The sequence below is a fragment of the Ciona intestinalis genome, chromosome 2, assembly GCF_000224145.3.
Source record: "Ciona intestinalis chromosome 2, KH, whole genome shotgun sequence".
Taxonomy (NCBI): domain Eukaryota; kingdom Metazoa; phylum Chordata; class Ascidiacea; order Phlebobranchia; family Cionidae; genus Ciona; species Ciona intestinalis.
The window spans coordinates 3916135-3937031 of record NC_020167.2 but is presented as its reverse complement, the minus strand read 5'-3'; the positions used below and the strand labels follow the sequence as shown (position 1 = coordinate 3937031).

General features: G+C 37.6%; 2 protein-coding genes across 8 annotated transcripts in view; one reads left to right on the top strand and one right to left on the bottom strand.

Moving 5' to 3' along the window:
* The window catches only part of LOC100185792, an 8904-nt gene extending 2279 nt beyond the window's left edge, over positions 1-6625 (bottom strand). The window contains exons 1-2 of one of the 5 annotated variants that reach the window (XM_026840690.1): positions 6305-6625; positions 133-291 (exon numbers count right to left, since the gene is read on the bottom strand). In XM_026840690.1, coding sequence (XP_026696491.1) covers positions 133-291; positions 6305-6536 — 391 coding nt within the window. In that variant the 5' untranslated portion in view covers positions 6537-6625. Of the gene's footprint in view, positions 1-132; positions 292-496; positions 768-1887; positions 2244-6304 lie in introns of those variants that run through there. The other 4 variants (XM_002126506.4, XM_026840691.1, XM_018817747.2 and 1 more) reach the window with 4 other exon arrangements.
* On the top strand, positions 4217-20174 carry LOC100184267 (glutamate receptor 2-like). 3 transcript variants are annotated; one of them, XM_026840678.1, is made up of 19 exons: positions 4217-5710; positions 10459-10641; positions 11451-11565; positions 12155-12282; positions 12456-12634; positions 13245-13298; positions 13436-13573; positions 13914-14102; positions 14275-14511; positions 15762-15968; positions 16225-16361; positions 16578-16690; positions 17064-17195; positions 17382-17569; positions 17628-17738; positions 17974-18110; positions 18373-18487; positions 18907-19057; positions 19395-20174. In XM_026840678.1, the coding sequence occupies exons 2-19, from the start codon at positions 10497-10499 to the stop codon at positions 19514-19516; spliced, it is 2598 nt and encodes an 865-aa protein (XP_026696479.1). In that variant the 5' UTR covers positions 4217-5710; positions 10459-10496; the 3' UTR covers positions 19517-20174. The 3 variants fall into 3 exon arrangements, with proteins under 3 accessions (XP_026696479.1, XP_026696478.1, XP_018672579.1); XM_026840677.1 differs by lacking the exon at positions 4217-5710 and adding an exon at positions 8567-9295 and having other exon boundaries at positions 19398-20174; XM_018817034.2 differs by lacking the exon at positions 4217-5710 and adding an exon at positions 8568-9295.
* Positions 20175-20897: the final 723 nt, after the last annotated feature.

Below are 20897 nucleotides of genomic sequence, written 5' to 3'. Positions count from 1 at the left end.
AAGGTTTCCCATCATCGTTCCCATTACTATATATATGTTACATCCTGCGATTTGCACGGGCTGTAATAAACATCGAACATCAACATAGTTATAGTTTAATATGGACTGTACTAAGCATCAAACAAATCTCACCTTTACAGGTGGTTGGTTTGAAATTCCAAGCATATATTCCTGGACCTGCGGTTGTAATGGTAAATATAATGCATTCAAACGAAAAGAAGAAGAGTAGAGTTGAAAATGTGAGGAAAACTTGGCTAAACTTCGGGCACACCATCACACGGAGACGGATGCCTGAAAATAAATAATGTTCGAGATTAAAAAAAACAAACAACTTTACTATCTACTACACACTGAGATAACCCGCACACCTTACCAAGGCCCACATTTAATTAGTTTGATCAAACTGTATTCAATACAAAGCTCGAGTCTTACTATCCAGTATCAATAGTAGTTTAAACTGAATAAGCATAAGGTTTCTAAGAAAACATAAACAGACCGGTGTCTTTGTACGGACTAGCTCTGACTGTCGTGATCGCCATTACGACGCGCAACAGCAGAACGCGTCTATTGGCAAAGGACTAAAGAAACAGAATCCGTTCGTCAATGGCCCGCGCTGACAACTCAAAAAATATGACAGCAGAGACAGGATTCTTTCGTCTTTATGCGCTGAACGACGGTATTAATGTGCGTGGCACGTTCGTGTATACGTGGACACACAGCAAACAAGAAAAGAAAACCTATCACCATCGCGAATCGATACAAATTAGCTTAAGAAAACATTGGTTCGGCCTAATTTCGAGCCACCTGCACAATTGAAACGCTAAACCCGACGAAGAACGCGTATCATCAGACCACTAATCCATTTCTTCGCCTGTAATTGCCAGTCGACTTTTGCGACTTGAAGCTACGATTTTGATTGAGATAAAAATGCCTGGTGCAGCCGATTCCGCAGTGGAATATTCCGTTACGTCGATGTGACGTCATAGCTAAATAAACCCAGACTGAGTATGCCCTCACTACTCGATTGTGTTACGCGGTTACGTTAATGATTTTTCTTCGCTTTTGATAAAACGTTGTGGGTAATTGATATTTGGCATGAGCTATATTCCTAATTATAGCACAACATAATCTGGGTTCAAATTTATGCGCTTATTAACCAAGAATTACTTTGTAGTCAAAAAAACGGTTTAATTATTTAACGAATTGTGTAACTTTACATTACGTTTGCCATATTTTTCACATGTAAACGCAGCACAAAATTACCTTTTGTACATGCTACACGAAACAAATGACGCGTCGTAACTATTAACACGACAACTGTTTATGCGGCTGAGGATAACAACAACGCTAGACAATTATGCGGCTTTGTTTGAAATATGGTTGAATTTACGACACAAATTTGTCTATGACGTCACAATGCCTAGTCTGGAAAACAAGCAACCGTTTCCGCCACGTTGGCGGGAATTACGCATTTTGATTTTTGTTTACGATGTTTTGGATTGACGTTAATATATTTGAACTGTACCGGAATCGTTTCGTTTTTTTGTGTCATTGAAAAAGAACGTTCAAAATCTGAAGTTACCATATTCAAGGTAAGGTAAAAAGTTGAATTTAATATTTTCTGCATTTTTTGTCGTAATACCCAAAGTTAGTAGATACGTTGGTTATACCGAATTTATCTTGGTTTTCTCTGTTTTATTTTATTGTACCATAAAGTCTAATTAGACTTGTTAAGAGTCGATTCATGTCATAAAAACCCTTCATACAGATTATAATACAGTCGAAACAAGTATAAGTTTAGTATAATGTGAACTAGTGTGTATATGAGATTGTGAGATACTATGGTGCAATTATACACCCAAAATCACATTGGCTAAACCATTGTACCGAGGGCATTAGACGTGGCAGTTTGATTTGAACGCCTTCGACCCAGCTGCTTGTCTTGATCCGCCCCATTACTGCCATCTCGCGGCCGAAAGTTCCAAAGTCCAGCCTTTGCAGTTTTGCTATGCAACATAGTACAGCGTCATCAGCTATACTGTCATAAACTACTGGTTCCGACACATTCTTAAGAATGCATGGGACATGGTTTATATTCGGGGTTAAACACAGCCTGAATCGTATGCCCTGACCTTAGTTTCCTTAGATTTCTTTTATACTGTAGCTAGGGACTGTCGAAGCTCGGTTAATATTCTTTACCTATATTTCTTTATAAAACAGTACAAACCATTAAACAGGGAAAGAGTACGTGTCGCTTTTCTGTCAAATCTAACAGCATGATAAACCCAATATGCGACAACATCCTGTATTAACCATAGCGCCTATTCGATCCGCTCTCTTTACACAAACATTATATTGAAAAAAGCTTTTACAATACTCCTATAGCGCAACAATTGACACAATAGAACTTAGCAGACAAATCAGATCAACGGGCCAGTCACACACTGCACACCACAACACAAAAGCAGCTTCATACCATTTTACCTGTTTAAATCCAGTTATATATACTTCCGACAAATGTACAGCACTCGTGTTTGAATGTTCGTGAGATACTACTAATTGCGGCACGTGGTGGTCAACCCTTTATATAAGGTGGCTTATCGAGCGCCAGGTGGGTGTTCTATTACAGCTTAATTAAACGAATTCGGAACCGCTTATTCCAATTCCACGACTGGTCGATGGCGAATCGGTTTCACGGCTTTGTATTAGCGTACGAAACACCAGGGAGTCATTTACGAGAGAAAATACGATTGATTTTCACGAGTTGGCCATCAGTTCGTGACATATCATCACACGTGTTGTACAAGCAGCAGGCGGTACCTTACGGGATAATCCGATGCTTAACGCCTTTCGCCACCAACCCTCATTGTTATGATTTTAGGACGCATTACCTTCAATAGACCTGCAGTTGCAATAAATATACGACGTATATATAACGTTGTTGTCTTTTACCTGATCAATTACCAAGTTAACTACAGCTCAAGCGTGCAAAACTGCAACTGTACTCTCATCCTCCTAAATTAGGTACGCAGAATATTGAACCGTGAAATAACTGAACGACGTATCGAACTTTATACAACGCTGCCAAATATCCTTCAGTTTATTTTAACCAGAGAGAACCCTCAGTTGCCAGTAACTGTGGATAAGCTCATATACCTCAGTTTTCAATTTACGACCGAGTATAACCGCTGCTACAATTTTAAGTTTCATGGTATATAGTACAACTTTCAAACTCGGTTCAAAACCATAAACGCTGCTATGTATACTACTCGCAAAACACAGTCAAATACAGAAGTAAATATTAGTCAAGAAAAACGAAACAAATACTATATATGCATAGATTGACATTTCTGACATTTCCCTCATTGCTTACCCTTAGGGTAAATCTGTATACATCTGAATAAGACATCGCTCAGTCTAAAAATCTATGGTAATTCTATTCTCCTAATACGTTCCTACTTAGCATAATTTAATTACGGCCTTGTAGAATGGGATAATGTGAAATATCAATTACAGTCGCATTTCTTGCGAATCGTGGTATCAATTCTTTACTTAATTCCACTAAAATCCCCGTTGCTTTAACTATCACAATAATAGTAAAATATACATTAATATACAGATGCTGTTTAACTCGAATTACCCCTTAAAATTGTAACCGTTTGCTCTTTCCATCTGTCTAGGCCTGGAAAGTGTAAACTAACCGAGCGTGAATGCTGAAAATAATAGCAGAGCTTTAACTAATTCGACGCATGCTGTTACAAAATCAATAGCTTATGACAGAAATACGATCCAACCAAACGCCATCAAATCACTTGCCTGCTTTTCAACGATACCTGCTTTCTATCGGACTTTGTTACGCCGACACATACCGTACGGCGGACGGTCAATTTATTTAGGGCGACTTTTCTGTTTAAGGTTATATTTATTAAATTTCAACTGTTGACAAGAACTATGCATACAATAATTGAATTTCTACCTATTGCTAACTCCATCTAAGATTAATATTATTTAAATCTATATAAACTATAGCGTCATGTGGCTGTGTATATACAACGGGAAAATCTCTGGCAAAGTCGTCGACGGTAAACACATCACTGACAGTGAATAGATCTTTTCACCAGACAATACAATTCCGTATACATGATACTAATGCTAAAGTATATATATATATTATATACATAACCGATAAAATAGCAAACAATTTCATCTTACGCACCTTTAGGCCGAAGTTGGGGTTCAATGGTAAACTATCTGGCAGCAAGTTGCAATTTTTTGAATGCCAATCCGAACGCAACGTAAGGTAACCAACGTAATAGACGCCCATCGTCTGCTAAATACAGCGCAAAGTTCGAACGAAGATCAAACTGGTCATTCAAATCGGATCGACAGGAGTATATGCGACCAGTCGGCTTAACACACGGTGTTATTAATAAACATGACATAACTTCTTTACGGCCTTAGTTAAGACCTTTGGGTAAGACCAAGGACCACAGCAGCTCAAAATACATGCCCGGTGTATATTTAAACGCGCAGAACGAGGTATAACCCGACGCACAGGCGACGTTAAGCGTGACGTAACTCTATTTTCAATTCAACGTCAAGCATGCTGCCGTGAAAGGAAAACAACGCTATAGTAGTCGTGGTGTCACGTTACCAGGTGTTTGGTTTGCGGAGTAACGACCGAAGTCAAAACCGTTTTTGCAAAGTGTAGAAAGTATGATGGAAGTATATGGAGCAATATGCCCTGGAAGCAACCAACCGCGTTAAGTTTATATTCATTATCACGACCGTCACAGGCAAACAGGATGCCCTGCAGCTACCGCACCGTAGCATAGTTTAAATCAATGTAAAATCTTTTTACAGTCATTCAATTTAACTTCACTTCCAAATTTACATAATTTCATCGCATATTAAAAGTAAAGTGTATTTACTTATGTACAGACTACAGACAAGTTATAGGCTGGCATAAAACACGACAGTATCCAGTTTCCAGCATTAAAACAAAGCATTTCACAGAAATTAAAAACTTTTGCCGGAACTTTTCATACTACTTCGTTCTGTCGAGAATTTCTCACGATATTTGGAGACAGACAATATCACAACAACAACGCGCCTCTAAAACTCCCTTGACATTAACTGCACCTGTGACTTCAACGAGTGCCTATCAAAACTAAATGGTCTTGCTTCTCAAAAGCTTTAAGCTAAAACCTTTTGGTACCGTACACGTTTTCCTGCGTTTGTTTCATTAATAAACTCGGCGGTTGGGTCTAGCGGCAGAGAAAAACTTGAAATGGCGTGAGCAATTGGCTGCCGGCATAAGGCATGGTTTGCGGGAAACGCGAAGAACGCTCGTAAACTGACTATCCCTGTGTTTTGTATCCTCAGAGGAATTCTCGTCAGCTTGACAGTTAAAGATTCCAACGTCAAGTTGTCTCTTGCTTAAATCTATCGTCTAATTAATTAGCTGAAAACTTGACCAACGGCAAATTTAGTGATATTTTCAACAGGTGATTAAACTCATTAGTTTCTTAAGGGCTAATTAAACTGTAGCGAAATGAAAAGCTGCCGCATTTCTACCCTAACAATGTTAGGCTAACATTGCATAAATTTTTTAGGATTTAAAATGGATGTGTTGGGAAGAAACAACCACCGTCGCGAAGAAGCTAACCGCAGAAACCGAGGGCTGTAATTTTACCCGGGAGCTAAAACCGTGAGTCCTACGTTTAAATAAAACCAGAGCTAATTAAACCGTAGATTTTGAATCTCCCGTACGCAGAAATAAATTGAGCAAAATCAGCGTTTATGTGTGTACGGTGTAAAGCATGCTTAAACGTCGATATTTCCCACTGCCTGTAGTTACCAAGTTAAAAAAACATTTTTACAATATAGTTGCATTGGACTTGTACAAAAATTCTCTCAAATTTAAGGTATAATGTGCACTAAGGAATAAATCACCAAACTCAGCACCTCTTCCCATTTAAACCTCAGTTCTTACTCTTGTAAACAACTTTATACGCTATACTAGAACACACCGCTTTGCAAACTGACTTCACGAAATTGCAATAAGCAAGTTATGTTGTCACATCAATCAACTTAAAACTCCGAATCATATCACGCAAACACGGACGTCATTTCCTGTCGAGTGCGTTGTCGATTTGCTGTTTGGCGCAGCAGCGCCGTCGCGTGGAAACTTTCCGGAATACGACAATTAATTGGAATCGTACTGGTTTTTTCAGATAATTTGGACTTTAATGAATGAAACTTATAAAAATGTTTTTGGCAATATATAGTTTATCTTACTTACCAGAGAAACATGACTTACGATCTTCGGTATCGTAAGAGATCACGCTTTTACTTCTTTTGTACTCCCGTAAAGGTCTTTGCGCACCTGCTGTACGTTTTAAGTTCGCAGGGACAGTCGCATCAAATCGTCCTTTCCTCCTGGCTCCTGTGTTTTTTAAACCACTGCTGGTACGTGGGCCGGTGATCCAACCAACTTTCTTCATATTTAACACCTCGGTCTGTTTCCTTTTCATCTTGCTGTTAGTTTAAAACAGTCTTTAGTTTCGGTAGCACCAGTTGCCAACCTTGTCTTCAGTTTAGTTTCATGCGCGCAAGAGTTACCTCAGAACGCCACAGGACACGACAAATCAATCAATCATTCTCTCCACGTCTAGCATTTCCTATCACTATTGTTTAAACTTTCTTAGTAAACCGCTTATTATCAAAAGATGTACCGTATTCAGTTCGAGCTATACCGGTTGTTTCGGTTAACCTTACCTATAGCGTCTAGTTGTACTGGTAAAATACCGAAGCAAGTCTCGACTATGTATATTTACCAGACAAACGCAACACCATCGCATCAGACTTATACACGTAAAAGACTGGCGACTTAAAATTTCCTCGTAAATTAGCAGCTACAATTTGATTATGCGATGTCAAGTTGCTTATATAGAGCGACATCTTCCATCACTTGAAAGCTAAGTCTATTACACATCGATCTGCCATCAGGTGCAAAGCCTATAACTATAGGAAACAAAACTAGACGACGTTCAAGTTATGCTATAACATATTTTTTTGCAGCAGTCCATTCATTCTTACATTTTAAGTGGTATACAAATGGCATTCTTTTAAAACTTCCACTCGGCTGTCTATTACAACGCGATAAATAATTTAGGCTTACGGTATTCAAACACGTCGTACAGCTTCGTTAGTTACATTATAGTTTAGCTGATGACAGTCTAATCACATACTAGACGCTTTTTAATATTCCCCGCTAATCGGAACTCGTGAAGTCCAACTCGGTAACAAAAAGCAACTTAACTCTAAAAAGCACTTCTCCTCAGTGGCTCTATCATATAGTCTAAACAACAATTTTTTTATCGCTATATGACTTTTAGACGTAAACCCTGGCTCCTCTACACGACCACGAACGTGCCAACCCTATCTTGTAAGAGGTAATGAGTCGAATTATATACGCGTCGTACATCCCCTTAACTTTAATTGGCTTTAAAACCTCATCAACTTCACTCTACTGACGATTTGTTAAAGAATCGATGGAAGGGCGACTGAGACCAGATACGGTATCGTCCCCAGACCTATATATCCTTTGCAAATTGATCCCAGGTCCCCTCATTAGCGTCTTCTCTCGTCGTGAACGCTCAATATCCTGACCACAGCGATACTACCCGGTTATCTACGAATTGGGGGCCTTGGATTTAAACTTATTTGTATGTAACGTGCACCTCGTCCCTAGCATTTGTCGAGTAAAACGTCTCAACCGCTAAGCTGCCTCGCTATTTTATCTTGTAAACATTAAGAACCACAGATTGGCGTTTGGTTTATTGAGATTCCAGTCTGTGAAGAAAGGCAACCGAACCACCACTTCTGCTGCAACCTTTAAATATTTAATTCTAATAACCCTTTAGCCACAAATAAACAAACCAGCATTGGGAACAAAAGATTCTTGGATTTTTAAACATTCCACAGCGCGCTTGTGCACCATTGATAAGACATTTTATATTGCTTTTCAAAATTACTTTGTTTTATCTCGACATATAAAATCCGCCACGCGGCGCACGCAAGCTTATCTCGAAAAAAAAACTCGTTAGTGTATAAGCTTTATTGCTTCGAAACTTAAAAATTTAGAATGCTTTGGATTCAAACAAAACAGATATGTCCCAATATAAAGTGTTGTAATTATAAGTCAATAAATAAACCAGGGTTTTCATATCGTATTCTAGCCAACTTTAACTCTAGCAATTGCTGCCTGGTGTATCATGTACCCCACATATTAATTTCATTCAAAATGCGTTGTTTTTATTATTGGCCAAAACGTTCAGTTAAATATGGTAGTTCTTTATAGCATATTAAAAGTTTTAATCGTAAATTAATTAAGTTCCCAAACAACGTTATCAGCACGGCCGATTTTACAAGTACATTGAAGATAAGCCATTTGCTAAGCCAGTCGATCCAGCAATAAGTGTCCACGGTACAGATGTTCATTGGATTAAAACATGGTAGTACAGCTTAAGTCGTGGCAAAGAGGATTCGAATCCGAGGCAAGGAGTTGTCGGTTAACATGGCTGCAGGCGGCCCTGACACGCCACCGCTTGTGCAAGTTCATTGATTTTTCTCCCACGTTATTCGTATATGCCGTCTCTGCAGGCAAACGTCTGTAAGTTGTTCACCGAACATGTTAATCCTACGGTGTTCGCATCCACTCAAGTAGTGACGATGCAGAAGAAATTGTCCAAGTCTTCAAGTCAAATCGATACTACAGAAGCACTGCGAACTTTTTTTCTTTTTTCATTTTCTAATCGAGAACTGATGCCTCCTCTCTAAACGCGCGGTCGGGCTAAACGCATTTACGTAAGAACGTCTGACATATACGCAGTCACTCGCGCTGGCAAATCTTCAATTTAATTTTCACTTAGCCTTTCTAGTATTTCTCCAGTCATGTCCAGAAGTTAGCCAAGATCATTTTTTTACACTGGAAGAAAGTACAGCTATATACCCACAGTACCAGACTTGTATTATAGAGTCTATTGGCGAAATTTCCCGATGTTTTTTATATATACTGCACCTTTAATCAGATTGATTTTCAGATGATTTTCGAGCGAGTATAGCCAAAACAAACCAGTTAAAATGTCTCGCCGTACTTTAAAAATAGTTTCAAATGCAATTTCGCGACGGAGTTTAGTTTTCGGATTTTGCCTCATTCTCAATTTTTCAATTTCGTGTTCGCAAGATTTTGACTCACGTGCAATACAGAGTTCGGTATCGATTCCCATCGGTTAGTATATTGTTCTATACACTGCTTACCATTTATATTCGTTTACTTGTATATACTGGTATTGAGTCATATACCTGCACTTCATACTTTTATATGATCTAATATGAACAACATGTATTTAGTTATTCCTCTTTTTCTTAGGTTACGGATATGTTTTATTCTAATTAACAATTTGTTTTTGATTTTTAACACAATTAATTTTAGCATTTTTATTTCATATCTTACAGTAGACTTTGCGTAAAGTCAAAGTTAATATCTTTCCAACATATACTGCGCTTTCGACGAAAGCATTAGATCATTTTAAATGCGCGATTTTCTGAATTCAAAAAAGTATATGTATTGAGTCAGATTTTTCACTCAAACGCAGAAAAGTGTTTCTTGTTTTTCAAAATTTTACTGCTTACGAGTACTCGGTATGGAGAAATACGAGTTCTGACGTAATAATATCCGGTTTGCCTAATTTTTGATTGATTTGTTGTTTACTCACGTCCCTCCGCGAACAACAATACTCCAACTCCCAAAGGAGGCCGACTTTTTAATATGCTTTTTTATGAGAAACCGTCCAAGCTTACAGCATTATCCCATCGGGCAGCTCGTTCGACACGGTTATTAAAACAAGCCCAAAAAAATCAATTGCAACTTCTGCAATGCTGATGCCCTGATACGCCGACTGGTTTCTAATTGTCAGCAAATCAATATGCATTTTAGTGAGTTGTACACGGAATTAATATAACTGGGCATGATCCAATCCATATCCCCAGTTTTTTTTTTCTGAAGTCAAATTTATCTTTACTTTCTAGTATAAGGCGCTAAAAATTGTATTTTGATGGCGAGTACATAGTTAATCATTTAGATTCTATAGCTACATTCATCCACAACGAATACCCGAATATACCTATGGCGGATATAGTTCTGTGTTTAACATACATAGTAGGGTGGGGCAAAATGGAATACCTTTAGAACATAATATCCAAATACCTGAACTGTCTATGGGAGTACGAGAATACGGATTTATAATATCTTGAATGCTTTGTTCTTTTTTTACTACCAAATGTGGCGGGAAAATAGAATGAAATGGTGTCCCATCTTCCCCTACTTCATACTTGAACTTTTTTTACACGAAATATCAACATATATTTTGAACTTTATTCTTTTTGTTGCAGGGGCAATTCTACCTGTTGGCAACAATCGTGTGGATGCGATGTTCAAGTTAGCACTGAAACGTCACAACGCTCAAGTTGTGCTGCCCTTTTCTCCCAGCAGTCTTGGCAGCCAGCCCAATCTAAGATTTCGAGTATTTCTCCAAACTTCAGTTATCAACGATACATTTACCATGGCGCAAGAATGTAAGATATATGTACAATATATAATTTATTTATTAAAGTTGAATTTCCTGAACACTCTTCACGAGTCGGTGCCGAATCCCAGAGCTGCGTGTTCTGCACAAAACAAAAATATTTCAAATTCAGAAAGCATATACACCGCGCACATAACAAATTGCTAAACCTAAAATGTATAATTTCTGGTAAAACGCAGCATGTCATCGCAGGATTTTGCGTTGAGCTATACAATCGTAGCGATATACTTTCGGGAAAGCAGTAATAAAAATTCCAATTCATTAATTATTATAGCAACTTATATATATTATATATATATTCGTGCTGTAAAAACTAAAAGCTTACGAGTTACTAAATGTACGTTACTTTTATTAATTTCGAAAAGCATGTTTGGGAATCTAATATATTTGACCTTGCATATCCACCATCTTGTTTATCACAGACGCCTAACTAAGTTTTACATTATTCGAAATGCATCCAAACGTATTACAAGTTCATTGAATAAACAAATCAAATGAGACGCAAATAGCTTTCATATTTCTCATATCCGTTCCTTTAATTCTGTTGCAACCCGCATGCGGATGCTTGTGACCTACGAATACACAACTAAACCACGGAAACGAAGCAAAGGTTGACCCAATAACACAACATAGTAATATAACTGTATATACAATCAGATCTTAACTGTTGTGTATTGTATTTGCCTCCGTAATGATTTTATATTTATACCTCATGGACATTTGTAAGTTTAACAACGTATGTTATTGCAAAGGCAGCTATAACGCTTTAATGCATTACTTATATTTCTTACTTTTCAGTTTGCAATCATATGTCACAACGAACACATACGATTATTGGTTTCTGGAAAGCGAGTTCAATGAACGCAATTATTTCTTATTCTGATACTTTCAACATCCCATGGATTACTCCGAGGTAACGGTAACATTTTAATTAAAACATTTGCTGTTCGTATAAGATGTTCTAGATGTCTAAAATGTAACTGTATTACATTTTATCATTTAATTAAACCACCCCAGACTGTACATTTTGAGATTCACTCATGTTTTGCAGTTTTTGTAAAATCTTGAGTTCAGTTTAACTTCGGCCGTGATTCAATTGCGTGTTATAAAAACTAACATATAGAGATTTTGGCACACGTTCTTTTTTGTATAAATGCTACTGTGCGGTATAATACAGATACCACATAATATCCCATATTTCCTTATCGTGTTTTATCAGTTAAAACGTTTTTTTATCGGTAATTCAAACATGGACTTCTTACCCCAACCTATATTCTTTAAATTTCAACTTAATGTATAGCACTCTGGGGCAAGATGGGACACTTTTAGCACATAATGTTTAAATATCCTGATCGTCTTTTAAACAATAAACAACGATCTATGGGAGTCGTGAAGATACAGTTTTGTAATTCTTTGAATGTTCTTTGTTTACTAACAACTTGGGCAAGAAATAGAATAAAACGGTGTCCCATCTCTTCTCTTATATCTTATTATATTTGTAGTTTACCATTGCCCGACCAACCAACCAAACATGTCATTAACCTTCACCCAAAATTTGAAACATTTCTTCTGGATTTTTTATTCAAGTTGGGATGGAAGGAATTTACATTAGTGTACGATCAAAAAGAAGGTAAAACGCAACGTGTTTACATATTTGGATTTTTTTAGAATTCCTGCAAAAAAACGCCTATTTAATTTTGTTTTGAATCTGTCCTACCAGAAATCTTGTGAAAAGAAATTGGTTTATTTTTTAAATTTTTAAATGTGTATGACCTTATCTTTATAGCGTATCCTCTGTTTTAGTTCATTTGCCGGTAAAGGCGGCGATCGCTTTTTGTCTGGAACGTGGCTTGAGAATCCAGGTTCGAAACTTGGCAGGGGTGGATAATATCTTGCCGACACTGAAGGAGATAGCGTGCAAAAAAGAATACAAAGTTTTGTTTGACGTATCGCTGCAACGATCAATGCAGACACTGGAAAAGGTCGATTTTATATAGACTTTATACGTATTATTGATTATGCCGACGAAAATCTCTTAACGGTTTTAGCTATTTGTTGTACAAATTAATTCCAATGCTCCGGCTGTGCGAGGACCTTGGTGCAAAAATTCTCATTCTCCATAAATTTTAGGTAAAAGTTAAACATATAATCTATGTGCTGCCTGATTGGCCATTTATAATTTAAAATAGTTTTAGGTAAAAAAGTGTAAACACCGCAGCCAAAGGAAATAAATAAGTTTCCGATTACAAATGTAATCGTGTCTGTCGGTTGCGATCAATGTGCGATATAATGACTCCCTGTCCCTGTGGAATAAACCCAGAACCTCGTGCGGTTGTCGCTAAAACAACATCGATTCTAACCGGGGCTGCAATCAAATATAGAGTGTGCAACAAATGTAAAAATTATGACAACCGGACGCAAGTCACTCGATACCCTTAATGTGATTAAGACCTTATAAACCACCGTCGATTATTTTTAAGACGCTATAGAGCCTTTTGTTTCCTTATTATAGAAAGTTTTACATTCAATTTAAATTATTGCCAAACCGTTGGTTCCGCCCACTCTTACTGAATGTTGTCGCTTCTCCAACAGATCAAAATTATGGGCATGCTTTCCATGGATTACCATTACATATTCTCGGATCTGGTAAGTCTGCACATGCATATATAAATATGAATCAATACCCAGTCGTGTCGCTGTATCGATTGCTGAACTGTTGCCGCCCATCTACGCGTCCTTCTCAACGGCATCTTGCTAATGATCGATCCTCACTTTCCTTGCAGTCACTCATAGACCAGGACCTTCGGCAATTCGCGTACGGTGCAAGTAACCTCACTTTTCTTGGACTCGTGGACAAGAGTTTTGAACTCTATGATAGCGTACTTCAGGGACAGACCAACCCATTTTTTAACACAGTCGGGGTAATGTTCCTTACTTGTTCGTTCATAAATTGCTGATAATGTTTTGTGCCATGAGTTGACATGGAAAATTTTTCATATACACACAATTTAAACCATCTATTTTTATTTGGGTATCAAATATGACTTTAGTGGTTTCATATATTTATTGTATGAGCAGCAAATTTCATGGCTTTTGACGCTGATTGATTTTCATTTAATTTCCTAAATACCCAGTAGAGCGAAGGCGGCTATAATTTCAGTCTCGTGAAAGAAATCGAGTTATATTAATTAATATACGCCAAGTAATGTAAATAAAATAATGAGCATACAATTAAAGAAAAAAATATGTTCAATTTTGCAGAGTGAATCGGCCTTAATATACGATGCTTTTACTGCTATGGCATCCGGTATGCGACAAGTTATTGCAGAGGGTTTGGTTTTCGAAACAGAAATCCAGGACGAAATCAATCGTGTGGAACGTGTCACGTGCCACCAAATGTCTATTCTTCCTCTAAACACTGGCAGTGAAATAAGTAAAGCAATTAAAGAGGTACAGACGTATAAGCATGGCGCTGTATACTGTATATATACAGTTTATCAAGATCGTTTTCATATACGAATACCACTTAAAAGTACGTCATTTTTTAAAATAGGTTTAAAAACCAACATCACTTCTTTTCATATATAACAATACCACTAAAAAGTACGATTTTGCACACCAGGTAAAATTTCAAGGCCTGACGGGCAACGTTGAATTTGACCAGCAAGGCCAACGAATCAACTACAGTGTCCGAATTTATGCTCTGGATAGACTGGGTCTTAACAGCATCGGTACATGGACGGATTCCTCTGAAGAAGGCGATGGGATATTGGAACTAAACGATGTGGATTTGGTAGACCAGAGTGATTGGATATTAGAGTCTTACAGGAACGAAACGTTAATCGTGACTACAATTGTGGTAAGCGTATGTTTTAGGTGTATGGCACTGTAGTGTAGGACCGTTAGCACAAAATATCCCGTTTTCCCAACCGCGGGTGGGGTAAAATGGGACACTGTTAGCACATAAAATCTAAGCATCCTGATGGTGATTTTAACGATTAACAACGCTTTTAGAATCGTAAAGTTTATCGATACCTATAAATAGGCGACCTTGCTATACCGAGAATAAAGCGGGTTCTTATTATACCTCAAAGAATTGGCATGCCTTTAATGAATTCAATTATGCATATGCAATCCAATCAGCGTTTTCGGCCGTGCGAGAAAATACCTAGCGTTCCCCTATACCTCCTATCGGTCCACGGTCAGCCTATGAACTTGTTATATTTAATCTTGGGCCGAATTTTAATCCTTTCAAGCATTGGCAATACACTTAAAGCAAGGGCCAAGCCTGGTTAAGCTGACGCCCGAGTTCGTTTTTTACTCAATTCTAATTAAGTTTTTTCGGTGCAATCACACAGTCTCCTTCATTGGCCGTGTATCAATTACCGGACATTGCTGGCTTCCGCCGTTGATTTAATCAACTGTATCTGCCACAGAACTTTCTTATTTTCCACTAAAACGGCTTATAGGAATTCGATCGCGTCTCTATAATTAGGCTCGATCGTCTTCTAGACTCTTGTCGAACCGAGAGGTCGCGTAAGGACGTTACTGTGCCGCCATATTTTCATTAATGAACTGTAATCATGACGAGACGGGAAAATGTGAAAGCATCCGAAAAAATAAATATACATCAATTTCCACGACACACGTCTTACGTGTTATTCTTAAATAATTGCCTTATAGCGGATTTACGCGAATCGCCTCTCGCTGATAAAGTGACTGAAATTGATGACAGATAATAATTTCTTCACGGTTCGAATTAATCTTCAAATTCTGTCAAAACCGGTCCATACACTGATCCATACGTTCCCATTATAACCATCAATATCGACTTGAAAAGTAATGTTTAACAGTAAAGTACATTGTGATTTAACAGGAACGATCAAATCGTAGCGAAATTCATTCCTGCTGGGCTGTCAGTATATATAGTAGGTTGGGGGGGAAATGGGACATAGACTGTTGGTAGTTCCATAGACTGTTTTGCTAAAGGTGTCCCGTCTTCCCCCACCCTACTATAGTTAAGTCTTGCAAAAAAGTGTAGTTTTGTTTTTAGTTAAAAGAACTGATTTTCCTTTTAAAACATATAAAACTACTGTAATTTATTTCTAGGAAGAACCATACGTAATTCGTAAACCAAATTGGCAAGAGTTGGAGGGGAATGACCGTTTTGAGGGATTTTGTGTCGACCTACTTAAAGAAATAACTAAGATTGCTCAGATACAATACCGGATCAAACCGGTTGATGACGGTCAGTACGGATCCAAAAACGACAAAGATGGAACATGGAATGGAATGATAGGAGAAGTTAAATACCAAGTGAGCATTTAAACAGTTTTTTTTTAGTAACACAGAAGAGCTTAACGGTATGAAGACTTGGATCCCGTCTTTTTCTATTTACATATATCAATAAAAAATCATTTACGCTTTCCTTTGTTATGTTTTTTTTTGCTGTTGGCATTTAGTTTTATAAACCAATATTTACTTCATAGTAATTAAATACTGGACTAAATCGTAGGTCCCAAAGGACTTCTTATACCCCTATAGAATATATTAATAATTACACTGTATCCAGAAAGCTCACATGGCAGTGGCACCTCTCACTATTACGTCAGCAAGAGAAGCAGTTGTCGATTTTACCAAACCATTTATGACACTTGGCATCAGTATCATGATCAAAAAACCCGAGAAACAAAATTACAATATATTCAGGTGGATTTAACCTATATAGTATACGTATTAACGTAAATAGATATGAACTAATTTTGACTACCTTTTTTTTACTATAAACATAAAGACTGACTTTTCTATAAGCGCAATTTTTAATAGACCCCTTGTAAACCAGCAATTTAAAAGCTTCCTCTTTCATAGTTCCATAAAGTTTTAAACAACATTAAATTGTAAAAATAAACGTCAGTTTTTAATTAGTTTTTTGGATCCCCTATCAACTGAGATTTGGATATGCATTGTATTTGCTTACGTTGGAGTAAGTGTGGTCCTCTATTTGGTCTCCAGGTTCAGTCCATACGAATGGCATCGAAGTAAGTTCATTTTCGTGTTAGTGTCGTTCTGTGCATGTTTACTTGTATTTACAGTTTAATTATGGCAACTTATTTTAGGGTATGGGGGAGATAGGACACCCTTTTCATTCATTGTCTTATCCCCTTTGGTAGTAAACAAAGAACATTCAAAGAATTATAAAACTGTTTCCTTATGACTCCGACAAACTGTTGTTAATTGTTTAAAACACAATCAGGTTACTTGGTCTTTAGGTGCTAAAGGTATCTTATCTTACCCCACAGTACTATATATATTTCGAGCCTATACGTCATCTCTCTTATGTTTTATTGCTAAGGTCAAACAATTTAGTTGTGTAAAAGATATATTGTAAAATACTTTTTACATCCTGTTTAGGGAGCCTTACAAAAGTTACCAATAACGACGAAATTGATGCGGCAACAGACTTCGGTATTTTTAACAGCTTGTGGTTTTCGTTGGGTGCTTTCGTACAACAGGGCTGCGATATTTCGCCAAAGTCGTTCTCAGGTTTAAAAACTGTAAACCACATTTTTGTGTTTTTGTAAATTCCGTGATCTTTTTTTTATTTGTTGTTATAGAAACAAATTTAAAAAATCGTCACTGTATTTTGTGAAATTTTCTGCTAACACATTAAGTTTGCTAACACAAAATAAGGCTCAAAAGTGTTCTCACACTAAATTTTTATTTTTTTAGGTCGAATTGTTGGGGGTGTGTGGTGGCTGTTCACCCTGATAGTTATCTCATCGTACACTGCGAATCTTGCAGCTTTTCTTACTGTGGATAAAATGGTGACACCGATTGCAGGAGCGGAAGATCTGGCAAAACAAACCCTCATCCAGTATGGAACTCTAAGGTCCGGTTCAACAGTTAACTTTTTCAAAGTGAGTTTCGTTCGTCTATGTGGTGAAATAAGGTATTTTCATGGAGTTGTTTTGACAGCAATCGCCTTTGCCTACATATGAGAAGATGTGGGCAACGATGAAGTCTCAGGAACCATCCGTGTTCGTTAGTTCAAACAAAGAAGGCATAGCGAGAGTCAGAGCAAGCGATGTAAGTTTGCGGATTTCAAAATAAAATCTAAGACTTAAAATAGTTTTTTTATCGAACTATTGGTAATACTAAGTCAGGTCATATAAAAGATTAATGTAATATTCTTAGGGAGAATTTAAAATAACTCACGGAAAAAATCAATGCGTACCCGTGTCGCGATCTGGTTTTATACGATTGATTAATTACCTTCGATATTCTAACTCTTTCAATCCATTTCGTCCCCCCACAAACACAGGGAAAATACGCATTTCTAATGGAATCCACGTTGAACGACTACACAGAGCAACGTCGGCCTTGCAACACTATGAAAGTCGGGCCCAATATCGATTCAAAGGGCTATGGTATCGCCCTGCCCAAGGGCTCACCTCTCTAGTAAGTTCGATTAAATGATTGTCTCTATTTTAACTGTTTATCATCAAAGTTTCGACACATTTAGATTCAAAATTGGTCTTTATTTTACACTTTTTTGTTGTTCCATTTCTTTCATATACAAAACATTTGATTATGCTACTACTGGCCCATTTTAAATTCTTTATTTTTTAAATTAACTCACTTCTATGCAAATATGGTTTCAAAAATCATAAGTTTGTCTAATTTAAGTTTAATCTCCATATTAACGGTAATTTTATTTCAGCGATACGGTAAACTTGGCCATTTTAACATTACGCGAGCAAGGAAAATTACAGAAGCTTAAAAACTACTGGTGGTACGACAAAAGTGAATGCGGTGCAAATGGTGGAAGCGGAGCGGTAAGTTTCTAAAATAGATCTATGTTGCAATTAGTAGGGCGTAAAGTTAACTATATTGGAATATTATTCTTCCTTCCAAATTATAGACTGCCTATAAAACAATATATAGTACAACGGGGTAAAATGGGACATATTTTTATTCTATTTTCTCGTTGCATCTGGTAGTAAACAAAAAAATTCAAAGATTTTTAAATCCGTATCCTTACGACCATCGAACGTTGTTAATTATTTAAAACATGTTATTTGGATATTGTGCTACGGGTGTCCCGTCTTCCCCCACCCTGCTATATAATAGGTATGCATAATACAAACCAAATTTTCTAATTTACTAAGAGCTTGTACCGTATAACATGTTGATTGCACCATATAAAACGGCCACTCAATATACCGGCCTTAATTTTCAACGATTTCTGTTCAAGACGAAAACGCCAGCCTTGACCCTCGGCAACGTAGCAGGAGTGTTCTATGTGTTAATTGGAGGCATGGGGCTTGCAATATGTACTGCGTTGCTGGAGTTTTGGTATCACGCCCACAAGATCCGTAACTTCAAGAGGAAGCAGAAAGCAAAAGGTGAGTTATGTTTAATATTGTTTAGTGAACTTTAATGACGGTATAGTTGTTGCACGTAAGTCGTTGTTGTTTTAAAATCGGGAAATTGCTTCGTGTTGTTTTGTCTCTACTTTAAAAAAACGTGAGTACTCGGTATATGTCTCCGTTTTATGTTCTGAGTTTGGAATGTTTTCTATGGCTCACTTCTGAATTTGAAATTCGTTCAACATCTTACCCAATTTGTAGAATGTGTGTCTTCTCTGCATGGCTTTTGCTTTCAATGTCCGTCTCATGTTCTTATGTTTTTTGTCTTTGTTGTTCAATTTGGCTAAAACTTTGACTGTCGTGTATTTATCAGCAGCAGCACGAGATAGGTTGCTTGCCGAGAGGTCGGTCAATATATCAACCACCGACAACATCCCGTCGGTAGGTGGCGACCACGAGTCAGCGGGACGTTTTAAATTCTGGCGAAGGAAATAAGGATACTCATTGCAATTTATTCTTCTTGAATCGTGTATGTAGATTGGCAAAAACACGTGTCCGTTCTTCAATTTGTAAATTACCGTATTTGAGTTTTCGTACATTTTTACTGCCGTCGACGAGCGCGAACATTTTAACGTTTCCCAACACAACGCAAATGGAAAGAACCGAAATCCCTAGTAAATGGGCGGAGATCGTTATGTTGGACACCTGATCAGCATGAGAAACTGAAAAGATCGCTTGTAAATAGGCGGAGAACGTTGTTTACTTCCCGCCCATTCCCCAGCAGTCAATAACCTGCCACAACAAGTTCCGATGCTAACTGTTTTCCGTAAGTCGACACCACTGCTTTGTTGGAGGATAATCAGATTATGTCGCGACGCCATCTCTCAGATGGGAGAATTTATTTGAATCCACTGATTTCGTGTTCGAAAAGTAAGCAGACACCTCTTTTTTGCTTTTTTTACGGGAGTTTGCTTCTGAAAGGAGCGTGGGGGCTGCCAGAGAAATCGAAGCCGACTTGGAAAATGTTTTTGTTGTCCGTCTGTTTGTGACGTAACCCTGCTCGTGAATGGAGCGGAAAAACACACACTTCGAATCACTGTTATGAAATGTTTACCAGCTTGTATCGACTTGAAAGGGAATTATGTCATTGTCAGGCGGCTGTTTGATCTCTGTTATTAGCTTTCTTATATGGCGCGAATTCAGGAAAAGCTTTGACGGTCACACCGAGTAAAGTTAATGGAAGAAAATTACAGCTACAAAGTTCCCCGTTACGCCATCGTATTACATATAGGTTCTAGGTTGTGTCATTCCTGAAATTTGTATTCTGTGTTATAATTTTTTCCATTTGCGGCACCCCAGCGCTCTGTTTCTATTTCGAAACGAATTAGCCTGAACAAAAAAGCTCGCAACGCACTTTCCTATTTACGATCAACTGGGTATAGAAACAAAACACATTCCCACAATAGGCCCTGAAACAAGATTCATTTACCCACCTACTTTAATTACAGCTCTGTGTATCTTATAAAGAAGTCTCGCTATAGAAAGTTCTACACCATTGTTCTTTACGTATGTAAGCTTGGCTAACAAGTTTTGGGCGGTTTGGTCTCGATTGTGGGTGGAGTAACCTGCCTGTTAATTTAAAACAAGTGTCATTGTATAATCTTAAGGTACAATTACTTTGACATCTATTCAGCACACTTCAGGTATTAAGTTTAGCATAAATAATCCACTGTAAATGGGATGCGTATTACTTTCATTTGCTAAAAAGCCAAGTTCCCCTTGACCCACCTCTATGATAAATTTAAAATAGTGGTTGACTGAATGCTCAAAGATGATCGATTAGTTTCCCATCTTGATCTGAAGTAATCACCTTGAG

Bases quoted from the DNA above. Each gene is read 5' to 3' on its own strand.
- LOC100184267 (XM_018817034.2), top strand. From the start codon at position 9,148: ATGTCTCGCCGTACTTTAAAAATAGTTTCAAATGCAATTTCGCGACGG. The intron at 16,362-16,577 runs GTGGATTTAACC...GTTTTTAATTAG, and splicing joins CAAAATTACAATATATTCAG to TTTTTTGGATCCCCTATCAA. The intron at 17,570-17,627 runs GTGAGTTTCGTT...TTGTTTTGACAG, and splicing joins CAACAGTTAACTTTTTCAAA to CAATCGCCTTTGCCTACATA.